Raw genomic sequence first — 12696 nt, 5'->3', positions numbered from 1 at the left:
ATATTAAAAAATAAAGCTGTAAATAATTATTATATGGACAGGATTTTGTACCTATTCACATTGGAAAAAATAAAAAACAAAAAACAAAATCCACAACAACAAATTAGGGTTCAAGAGTACACATTTTATTCTTTAGAAAACCCTCATTTGTTTAAACAAGTAATGAAGTGTACCATAATATGAATTCCCTAGGTACAAAGTCTCTGCGGCATCATCATTAGTCTCCTGATATATCTCTCCCGGTAGAATGAGTAGTAGTATAAGTGATCAGCATTTATATACTTCTGCCTAATACCTCAGATGCTGTTATTTCAGAAAATCTGCCGCAATACAGATTAGAAAGAGCATATATAGATCTCAATTATCCTTATGTGCTAAAGTCTCATTTAGATAGTTATTCTTCAGGTATGGGCTGAATTGAACAATTTTGTCTTTTTTATCTTTCAACTCCAAATTTTAAAATTTATTTTCTTCATATCGTATATAATTATTGTAATATTTCCCATTAAACTAAATAGCATGTTGCATCAGCCTCCGATTATGACCCAGCGTTCCCTGATGATACATGGTTTCTTGTTAAGATTATTGACTCTTTTTCTATTTCAAGACTTGTTTCACACATAACATTTTATAAAAACAAAAATATGGTATTTCTCTGTAAATGTTGAAGTATTAGTGCATTTTTTGTGCAATAGAAAGTGAGTATAATGCCATATACAAGTATAAGAACAAACAAAACCAATGCAAAAGTACAATAATTAAAAAGTAAGTAAACATTTACCATATTTTTTTATATTCTTTAGAAACTTCAATTGCATATTGGGGGCGGGGGGGGTTCCAGGTCCTGAGACCCCCATTAATCAATCAAAAGAGTGACAACAGTACAAATCCCCAGCCCGAGCGAGCACACATACTGGAGTGTGGATGCAGCAGAATGTCATAGGCTTTTTATTGCATTTGTCACCTGCTTTAGGATTTGCTTACAATTGTTTGCATTTTTTCCACTTTGTGTTATTGGATTATTTAATCTTCCTACAATATGTATTTACCTCTTCATTTCATTGCGTTTCAGGGCTAATAAAAAAATAAAACTAATTTCCATTTATCATGAATCGCACTATTATCCAAGACTTCTTTATTCTGGCACTAACAGATCACCCTAAACTGAAAATCATTCTTTTCAGTGTTATCCTCATGATATATTTACTAGCATTAGGAGGAAATGTACTTATTATATTGGTATCACATTTGGACCCAAACCTACATATGCCGATGTACTTCTTTTTGAGAAATTTATCTTTTTTGGACATTTGTTATACTTCAACGACTATGCCAAAAATGCTGCAATTGCTTCTAGCTGAGAAAAAGTTGATCTCATTTTTTGGCTGTGTGGCCCAAATGTATATATTTATTACGCTTGTAGGCACTGAATGTGTTCTACTCGCTGTAATGTCCTATGACCGTTTTCTTGCTGTTTGCAACCCTCTTAGATATTCTTCTCTCATGAGCCAAACAATTTGCACATTACTTGCAGGTGTTTCTTGGTTTTTTGGACTTGTAAATTCTATAGTCCACACTTTCTTTACTTTTCGCCTTAATTTCTGCGATTCCAACACTATCAATTACTTTTATTGTGACATACCTCCAATCCTTTCTATTTCATGTGACGATATATCAATCAATCAAACGCTATTGTTGTCTATTGGGGTATTTATTGGCTGGACACCATTCCTATGCATCATTGTTTCTTATATTTACATTATTGTAACAATTGTAAGGATGAAGTCCAGTGAAGGAAGGCAAAAGGCTTTTTCCACTTGTGGCTCCCACCTTACCGTAGTCATTCTATACTTTGGCAGTGTGCTCTTTAGCTATGTGAGGCCAACTTCGTCATACTCAATGGAAAAGGATAGACTTATTTCTGTTCTTTATAGTGTTGTATGTCCAATGTTAAATCCGGTGATTTATACATTCAAGAATCAAGATGTTAAAAAAGCTTTAGATCGACAATTAATTTATAGACATTAACATGGTAAACCAAATGTTCAGCTTAGCAGTGTCTATGTATATTACAAATCTGCATGCATTGACTATATGCATGATTGCATAATACAGACCATTAGGCACATGCAGCTCTTGGATTGTGAATACTATGGAACTCTAGCAGTAGCAGTATATGTGTCCTGCATTAAAAACATTTTCTGTGATTTAAATATTGATGACCTTTTCTTAGCAGACGTCATCACTATCAGATTGATGAGTGTCCAACTCTCAGCACCAACATCTATTAGTTGAATGAAGGTGCTGCAGAAATGCACAGCTCTTTGCATAGTTGCCCCATACAAGTGCAACTGGTCTTTTAATAACCTTGTGGAGGTGCTAGAAGTTCTATTATCACTGATCTGATCTTAATAACCTATCCTAAGGAAAACCTTTCGAAGGATCTATAAAACGCAACTTCATAATATGAATAAATATGTTAAACAGAACATTTATAAAAAGCAGTATTGAACTGGAAACATATGTATGTGCAAGAGATTAGTATGACATATGATTTCCATTTTGTTCCCTACAGAGATGAAGAGAAGATACAGTATGAAACACTGAACAAAGTGTGCAAGTACTGTGTTACAGCACAGAAATGAAGAATACTAGGGTGTGAGGAAAAAGGAATGGTGTTGTATACTGTAGGTCTTTTCTAGGCAATTGGAGGCTTTGCAGTATTGTTAAATCACAGCTAGTAATTAGCAAACGTGCTTAAGCATACTTGTTTCTTAACTAAGTAAAGCGGGTGCTCAAGTGCCATGCAACTGGTATTAGTGTGATTGGCCAGCCACATCGCATCATTAGGTATTATATGAGACCTGAGAATGTGATGTTCAGCACACTGCAGTTCAGGGGGAGTTCATGTAGGAGGCATAGCTTAGATTTGAGCAGGCATATAGGCAGGGTTGTACACTTGCAACCTTTAGTGCATATTATGAGGCACTAAAGGGTGTTTTTAACCTGGTTTAATTGAATAACTAAATAATTTTAAAAAAGGCACGGGGTCCTCTCTATTTTTGATAACTAGCCAAGGTAAAGCAGTAAGCTGCAGGCTAGTATTATCAGGTTAGGAAGCCCACATGGTTATCTGGCCATTCCAAGCCTAAAAATAGCAACATGCAGTGTCCAAAAGATTGGCGCATACATTAGTTGCACCAATTCTGGCGCTTCACCCCGGCTCTTCTCAGTTTCTGTGTTGGTAATAGGGGTAATATTTTTGGAGATTGATGTCAGCTGTAAAATGTCAGCTGGTATAAAACACAGTGATTAGTAATGGAGAAGGGTCTGTCAGACACCACCATTACTAACCCAGTAAGTGTAAAGTTAAAAAATTACGCACAGGAAAAAAGTTTATTTGAATAAAGACTCCCCACACTATCCTGCATTTACCAATTTATTTTAAAAACAAAGAAAAAATACCATGAAATTCTGACGTAATCCATTGCATAGGGGTACCATAACTTCACCCAGTTTACTCCTGGTCAGTGCCAAACCCGGAATTTCTCACATGGGGTGAGGTCAGTAACTCCCTGATATCACCGCACATGAGAAATTACAGGTCTGGCGCTGACCAGGAGTGACCTATGGAGCCTCGTTCTCTGACTGCACACTATATAATGAATTACGTTAAATCTTCATGTATGTTTTCTTTTAATTAACGGGGGAAAGAGGGATAGTGTGGGGGAGTTTATTCAAATAAACGTTTTGGTTATATTTTAATTTACACTTACTGGGTTAGCAATGGGTATGTCTGAAAGATGCCTCTCCATTACTAACCCATGGCCTTGATGTCTGCTGACAATTCACTGCTGATATCAACCCCCAAAAATATTACACCAATTTTCCACTGCACCATGGTTATTGGAAAGAGCCAGTCCAAGCGCCAGAAGTGGAACATTTTTGGATGTTCCACTCCTGGAGCGGCTGCTGGCTGCTATTTTTAAGGCTGGGAAGGGCCAAATAACCATGAACCTTCCCAGCCTGATAATATCAGTCCACCTTGGCTTTACCTTGACTGGTTATCAAAATTAGGGGTGACTCCAAGCCATTTTTTTAATTTATTTATTTATAAGGTTAGACAAAGCTAAACACTGTTTAGCCTGGTTTAACCCCTTCACCATCCGGCAATTTTCCAGTTTTAATTTTATTATCCCTTTTTTTAAAGGAGCCATAACTGTTTTATTTTTCCAACAATATATCCATATGAAGGTTTGTTTTTTGCAGAACGAGTTGTAATTTTGAATGGCACCAATCATTTTGTCTAATATTGTGCTGGAAAACGGGAAAAAAATTCCACCTGCGGCAAGTTCCAGAATGTTTTTTTTGCATTTTTTTTATTTACTATGTTTACTATATGGTAAAACTGTAATGACAGTATGATTCCCCAGGCCAGTATAAGTTTGCAGATACTAAATATGTATGTTTTTTTAAGCGGTGAACAAAAAATCCAAAATTTTGCAAAAATAAGAATCTGTGGTTTTGGCGCCATTTTTCAAGACCTGTAACCTTCTAATTTTTCTAAATCTGGGGCTAAGTGATGGCTATTTTTTTGTGTCCTCAGCTCACATTTTTAATTGTACCATTTGGGTATAGATGTAATGTTTATAATTTATAATTAATTTTATTGTAATGTTGCGGTGACCAAAAATACATAATTCTCCCATTTTTTTTTTTTTCATTACACCCTTTACTGATCAGAATAATTTATTTTATATTTTTATAGATCATGCATTTTTGAGCTCGGGGATACCAATATGTGTATTTTTTTATTATTGCTTTATTTTCAGTGGGGTAAAAAGGGGTGATTGGAACTTTTGTAGAGTTTTTTTTTTTTAATTTTTCATATTTTTAAAAACTTTTTTTTTACACTTTTTTGTTTTTACTAGTCTCCTTAGGGGATTTGAAGCTGCGATTATCTGATGACTTGTGCTGTACAGAGTAGAGTATTAGCACTCGTCTGTATGGCACAAATGCTTTCTTCCTATGACCACCAGTGCTCACAGAAACTACATCATGACAGTGACAGGTGATCATTTGATCAGGATCTTCCATCAGAGATTTCCTGGGAAAATTGGGGATACGACGGTCTTCCTTTGAAGAAAAGGTACTGTCTCAATTACATTACTCAGTGATCAGGTTGTGCTGAGCTGTCGGTTGGGTGAATGACAGCTCAGTCATTCAACCTGGAGCTTGGGCGTGTTGAGCTGTCTGTAGTTTGAATGACAGTTCAGTTGTTGAATCTTATGCTTTGAGGTGGTGTGTTTCTGCAGGTGTTAACTCTTCCCAGTAACTGTCCAGCTATTTAGCTGAGTAGTTTATCCCGGAGCACTGCCAATCTTAGCTTTGTGTTTGATGGAGCTTGTTGGCCTCAGTTATCAATGCTCTTGGCGTTGATGTTTTGGTGCATGACCATTGACTTTGTTTGATCATTCTTTTTGCCTTGCCTTGTCTCTCTGCTCTGATGATCTACCTTCCTGGTATTAACTCCAGACTGTGACCTGATTATGCCTTTGCCTATCCCCTTAATCTTAACATGATGCCCTGGTATCTGAACCCGATACGTTTGGAAATCCTGCCTATCAACTTGCCTGTGTAGCAACTAGCATCACAATAATGAACTAACATTATTTTTTGTTGCTGCATGGTACTCATAATGCACAGAAGCTATGACACTTTATGGATTATTATGCCTTGTACAGTTGCGGTCAGTACCTGGGCCATCTGAGATTGGGGGTTCCCAGGAGTGCACAGTTTGTATAGCAGAGTTGTTTCCCATCTCCAATCACCCTAGATAAGTCCTTCTCTTTTGTATTGTGTAAGTTCTTATGGTCAGCATGAGTGATGAGTGAACCAGTGATAATCAGGTTTGCTGAACCAGCACGGACCAAAATAATTTGTTTGGCAGCCGAACTTGACCCTGTACAACAAACCCCATACAACTCAATGGGGAGCCCAAGTTCTGGGTTGTACAATTTTCATAGTAAGGGCTAGAAAGCTGCGAAAGGAGGGTAAGAGCATTCCATTTGCCCTGCAAAGAAATGTGGATAGTTAAATGACTTAACAAGCTATTGTCACCATAGCAATTCTGGTTATGTTAGCTCAACCCAGGAAAGCAAGCGCTGTAAAGAGGCACAGAAGATTTAGACATCGGAGTCTGTGGTTGCCAGGGTGTAAAACCCTTTCCTGGTAGCCGAATCCAAAGAGCAGGAGGACTGCAAGTCTCCTGGCCCCCAAAACCATCCAAAGGTACAGCTGCATCACCAGGGCCCGGTGTGGACCGCCGCAGGGGAGCATCAGAGAGGGCCTGCGCAGCCTATCCTAGGAGAAAGGGACGAACCACAGGTCCCAGCAGCAAGAGGGCCATTGCTAAACTCAAAGTGCAGCGTCCTGTAGAAGTGAAGGAAGAACAGGGAGTAGGCCTCAATACTCGACTGGCCAAGAAGATCACCCCAGTTACTTCCAGGCCAACCGGATCCCCTTCACCACCTGTGACGGTCTCCCAGGACTGGACTGTTTTGCCAAGTAAAAGAAAAGAAGGTAAAGAGACTACTGTTTGTGTCTGTTTCTTTCACTGCTCTGTCGGCCCTGCACCGTATCATTCACACAAAACCATCATAGACTCTTACAAGCACCAACGGTTGCCCCGGGGTACCGCTCCACCTGTGGGGAGCAGGACCATCCAAACTGCCATGCCACCAGCCCTGGAGGCCCCATACAGCAGCGGCGGCTTAATAGCCGCAAACCACAGGTGGCGTCAGGAATAACCTAAAAACTTTATTATTAATCACCACCGCCACTGAAGCCATATTAGTTGACCCCACCAGGGTCATGGAGTAGGGCCCCGACACCACTGACTACCCCCGGACTAGTCCGGCCCGGCACCGGGTGTTCCATAGCCCTGGGGTGGGCGAGTCAGTAGTAGTAGTAAAAGTAGTAGTAGTAGTAAACAAGGACAGAAAAATGTGCACCAAACCTTGGTGGTATTAGGACATGCAGTAAATTGTTTCCACCTAAAGCGCAGCCCACATTACATTACACCCTGCCGACCCTTTTTTCACATTTCACCATCATACCCAAGATTGGAAGGGTACCCTTGCAGAACAACATTTTTTTTTAAAAAGGCCCCGAGTGAGCCTGTTTTCCAAGTTCCCTCCAGAAAGTCTAATTTTCAGATCTTGTTGTGTACAGTATAGCTGTTGTATTTGAAAAGCTTGTTGCTGGATTTGGAATTGAGCCAGAGATATGACAGCTAGACTTGTTACTGCCAGTTCCAGAAATTTAGACTTGAAGCCACTCACCCATGCTGCTCAGTGTCTATCCCGGGAATTCAAAGCATTTATTTTTAAAAAAATATTTTTCCAAGCAGGCAGACTTACAAAATTGGCATAGTTTACCCACAGAGCAACACATTCAGCAAATAATGTCCTCTATTTAACCTGTATTTCCAGTTCACCCATACAGCCAAGATTGACAAAGTTTCCCCACAGACCACCAAATTGCAAAAAAGGCCCTGAAAGCCTATTTATGCGGTTGACACTCACAGCTCTCATTGCCCAAGATCTACCACACAGCGCCCAATTAAATCAAAGATGAGCCTTGGAACCCCATCCAACAACAATATCAAATAACTCAAATAACAGAAGTGACAGGTTCCCACTGCTTTGTTCATTTTTAAGGGGGTGACTTTGACAAAGGATGCCCATGCTCCTTTCTGCCAACTCAGCAGGGCACTGATTCTTATACTGCCTGTTTTAACAGTTCCCACACAGGAGCCAATTTTCTGATCCAGTGGTGGACAGTCTAGTGCATTTAAAAAGCTAATAGTTGGATTTGGAATCGAGTCAGAAGTATGCCAGCTTGACTTGCTGCTGTCAGTCCCAGCCATTTAGACTTTAAGCAGCTAGCCAATGCTGACCAGTGACTAACCTGGGTTTGTGAAGCATTTATTTTGAAAAAAATATTGTTCAATAATGGAATAACACCATATGCAAGGTGGAGTTCCACCTTGTTGGTATGACGGGTATGACGTATATGAGGTAGTGAGTGGGAAGACCGAAGTGACTTAGCTGAGAGGCGTGCGGCAACAGCGTGAGAACGCTGAAAGTGTGCACATACTGCTCACTCTTTAGGCAGAAGTTCTGACATATGTGGATAAGTTTTCAGGAAGCTCTCCACCACCAAATTCACACATGCAGTACACACTCTGTTTTTTGGTAGATTGAGCTAATAGATTACACTGCCTGTATGCTGTTGGTTTCGACCACTACGCAAAGCAACATGATGCACTGCAAATAATCACACAGTAAGGCACGCAAGGTGTCCAGTATGGACCCCGAACTTTACAGTTCAGGATTGCTCATACCTAGTTAGCATGGTCCTCACTCTCACCTATAACATGTAAGCTGTAATGGCCACAGGGTCCTCTCTTTCACCTATAAAGCTCTTATGATCAGTTGAGTTTTCTCTCTCTCCATCCTTTTGTCCAAGTGTATTTTTGGAGGAATTAATAGCTCTCTAGCATTGAGAAACATATTTTTTGGGGAAAATTCTGCAAAGTCAACGATTTTGAATTTCAATATATGCACTCATCTCTAAATACAATTTAAGTCTAGAAGTCTAAAGGAAATGTAGGTTTAGAAGTCTAACAAATGCACTAAAGATTTGAAATAAACTTCCAACCTGTGAAAATATATTAGAAGTATTGTAAAAATACAATGAAGACCTCACCAGATGAGAAAAAAATAACTGGATGAGCAAAAGTAACCCCACTAGAGGCAACATAACAAGAAACACCTGACCGCAAAATGTTGGTTACCCATGGCTGGTTGTTGGTCTGTGGACTAATTAAACAGAGAGTTTGCAATTTATGGACATCTAGAGTGAGAGGATCCTCTATTCTAAGAATTGTTTTTATCTATTGGTAATATAAGTTTATTTTAAAATGTATAAATAAAAGAATATGAAATCTGTTGTTTTGGTTCTTTTTTATTTATTTTTTTTTCTGACTCGCAGTGATAATTGTATTCTAACGAAGGTAGCAATGGCATAGCTTGGAGGTTCCAGAGGGGCAGTATGAGCAAAATTCTATTTGACCTCTCACTGACAAGATTGTGAAAGGATCAACTGGTAATGATCTGCTATGTTTGGTTTCCAAAATGCTTCTCTAATAGCATATGCTTTTGGATAGTTTCTTAATTTTATTTGTGGATGCTCCTGCAGCCAATCACGGCACAGAAAACATCCAAAAGGTTCAGACTTCAGACACAAGGGCTTATGTCATTAGCTGCCTAAGTCACATGTCCCTGTGCACATAAAATACGGCGGCGTCAGCGCCATTTTGCTATAGCTTAGGGAAAGTGCTGCTGCTGCCGCTCCTGCTACACAGCTAGCTTAGCTAGGGGTTTAGTGATGCGCGATCCCGATCTGTAAAGATCGGGCATCATACCGATCACATAGTGATCGTGTGCACGATCCCGATCACAAGCTTTCCTGGGAAGCTCGTGTTACAGATCGGGTGCAGATGGGGTCCAGATTGGGTCCAGATCGGGTCCAGGGGCTGTAAAAGAAAGCACATTATTAAAAATTAATTCTGATTATACTTACAGGTCCCACTACGTATCCTGCAGACTCTGTCTCCCGGCCGCTTCTGCCTCCATGATCGATCATTGCTGTGCAGCCCGGTAACCAATAATGGACTTACAGGACCTTCAATGACATCATACGCATGTGACCAGCTGGTGTGAATGTTGTACAGACATTGGCATATAGACTGGTCACATGACTATGACCTTATCAAAAGTCCTCTTAACTTCCGGGAGTATTCACTGCACTGCTAGTCCCTCGGCAGTCATCAGCTGTTTTGGCTGTTACATTAGGGTTCACCCGAGTCCATGGCTCATAGACTCGATTGAATTTTGACTGTAATTGTGCGAGTGTTGCATCACGGTGCACAATTTCCCCACAGGAGCAGGCGACTGCATGTGTTTCCATGCAGCTGAAGCGCTCTTGTCCTGAGATCAGTCCATACGTGGTGATGCCCATGCAAGACACAAGTGCATTCAGTTCATCCCCTCACTGTCAGCCTGCTTCTTGCTCTGTACAGAGTGATGTAGCAGAGCTGACTTGACTCTCTTGGCTTCTCACTGTGTATAGACGGTATCTGTGCACAGCGATGAAGCTGACATTGCTCTACCTGTGGATTACGTCGGACTAAGGATTGTTTTTATAATAAAGATGGAGTCTCTAAATGTTTTTTTTTGTTTTATTTCTAATAAAAAAAAATTTTTCTGTGTTGTGTTCTTTTTTTACTGTTTACTAAAAATTCATGGTGGCCATGTCTAATTTGGCGTGACACCATAAATTTCGGGCTTAGTACAAAGCTGGTATTAACCCCTTTATTACCCAGTGAGCTACCGCCATCAGGGCCACTGGAAAAGCCGAGTAAAGCACCTGGAAATAGTGCTAAGAAACAATGCGCCATTTCCAGGGGCGGCTGTGGGCTGCCAAAAATCCCATTCCTCAGCTGCCTGGCTTTACCTGACAGGCGATAAAAATACAGCGGGAGTCTACGCATTTTTTTGAATTACTTTTTTAAATAATTAAAAAAAAATAAATGAATGGCTTCCTGTATTTTGATTGCCAGTCAGGTAAAGCCAGGCAGATTGGGCTGCTGTCTGCTTTATCTGCTCTGAGAATCAAAACTACCGCGGAGCGTCATGTCATTTCTTAAAATTATATAGGTGCATCTCGTGTATCCGTGCGAGATGCACCTATATAGTGCTGTTTTGCCCGCCTGACCTGGGTTTCTGGCGTCATTTATAGGTTACAGTTCAGACACTGTGCATTTCACTCATTATATGATGGGCTCCCAGTGCAAGCCTTATTAGTGTGCATGTCTTATGCTAAGCAGCCGCCCCTCCCCCCTAGTGTGGAGGTTGAGTGGCTGTGACATCAGCATCTTGCACCTCGGCTGCAGCCATCTTTATGAGGAAGGCTCACCACATTCTGTGTGTGCACATATCATTTATCTTGGCTCTTTTTTTGTGGTGTTTTTTTGATATAGTTCTTTGTGGTTTTTCTACCTATATATATATATATACAGTCATATGAAAAAGTTTGGGCACCCCTATCAATGTTAACCTTTTTTCCTGATAACAATTTGGGTTTTTGCAACAGCTATTTCAGTTTCATATATCTAATAAATGATGGACTCAGTAATATTTCTGGATTGAAAAGAGGTTTATTGTACTAACAGAAAATGTGCAATCTGCATTTAAACAAAATTTGACAGGTGCAAAAGTATGGGCACCCTTATCAATTTCTTCATTTGAACACTCTTAACTACTTTTTACTGACTTACTGAAGCACTAAATTGGTTTTGTAACCTCATTGAGCTTTGAACTTCATAGGCAGGTGTATCCAATCATGAGAAAAGGTATTTAAGGTGGCCACTTGCAAATTGTTCTCCTATTTGAATCTCCTATGAAGAGTGGCATCATGGGCTCCTCAAAACAAATGATCTGAAAACAAAGATTATTCAACATAGTTGTTCAGGGGAAGGATACAAATAGTTGTCTCAGAGATTTAAACTGTCAGTTTCCACTGTGAGGAACATAGTAAGGAAATGGAAGAACACACGTACAGTTCTTGTTAAGCCCAGAAGTAGCAGGCCAAGAAAAATATCAGAAAGGCAGAGAAGAAGAATGGTGAGAACAGGCAAGGGCAATCCACAGACCACCTCCAAAGACCTACAACATCATCTTGCTGCAGATGGTGTCACTATGCATCGGTCAACAATACAGCGCACTTTGCACAAGGAGAAGCTGTATGGGAGAGTGATGCGAAAGAAGCCGTTTCCTCAAGCACGACACAAACAGTCACCTGAGGTATGCAAAAGCACATTTGGACTAGCCAGTTACATTTTGGAAGAAGGTCCTGTGGACTGATGAAACAAAGATTGAGTTGTTTGGTCATACAAAAAGGCATTACGCATGGCGGAAAAAAACACGGCATTCCAAGAAAAGCACTTACTACCCATAGTAAAATTTGGTGGAGGTTCCATCATGCTTTGGGGCTGTGTGGTCAATGCCAGCACCGGGAATCTTGTTAAAGTTGAGGGTCGCATGGATTTAACTCAGTATCAGCAGATTCTTGACAATAATGTGCAAGAATCAGTGATGAAGTTGAAGTTACGCAGGGGTGGATATTTCAGCAAGACAATTATCCAAAACACTGCTCCAAATCTACTCAGGCATTCATGCAGAGGAACAATCACAATGTTCTGGAATGGCCATCCCAGTCCCCAGACCTGAATATCATTGACATCTGTGGGATGATTTGAAGCGTGCTGTCCATGCTTGGCGACCATCAAACTTAACTGAACTGGAATTGTTTTGTAAACAGGAATGGTCAAATATACCTTCATCCAGGATCCAGGAACTCATTAAAAGCTACAGGAAGCGACTAGAGGCTGTGATTTTTGCAAAAGGAGGATGAACAAAATATTAATGTCACTTTTATGTTGAGGTGCCCATACTTATGCACCTGTCAAATTTTGTTTAAATGCAGATTGCACATTTTCTGTTAGTACAATAAACCTCATTTCAATCCAGAAATATTACTGAGTCCATCATTTATTAGATATATGAAACT

General features: G+C 40.0%; 1 protein-coding gene across 1 annotated transcript; it reads left to right on the top strand.

Annotated features, from left to right (window-relative positions):
• The first annotated feature begins 1107 nt into the window (after positions 1-1107).
• LOC142246271 (olfactory receptor 5V1-like) lies at positions 1108-2028 on the top strand. Its single transcript, XM_075319341.1, has one exon. The coding sequence runs from the start codon at positions 1108-1110 to the stop codon at positions 2026-2028; it is 921 nt and encodes a 306-aa protein (XP_075175456.1).
• The last annotated feature ends 10668 nt before the right edge of the window (positions 2029-12696 follow it).

This window comes from Anomaloglossus baeobatrachus, chromosome 1 (assembly GCF_048569485.1).
Source record: "Anomaloglossus baeobatrachus isolate aAnoBae1 chromosome 1, aAnoBae1.hap1, whole genome shotgun sequence".
NCBI classification, from domain to species: domain Eukaryota; kingdom Metazoa; phylum Chordata; class Amphibia; order Anura; family Aromobatidae; genus Anomaloglossus; species Anomaloglossus baeobatrachus.
Note: the sequence above shows the minus strand (reverse complement) of the source record. Positions and strands in the feature narration are given on the sequence as shown.

What these genes read in the sequence shown, in the direction of transcription:
- LOC142246271 (XM_075319341.1), top strand. Translation starts at nt 1,108, where the DNA reads ATGAATCGCACTATTATCCAAGACTTCTTTATTCTGGCACTAACAGAT.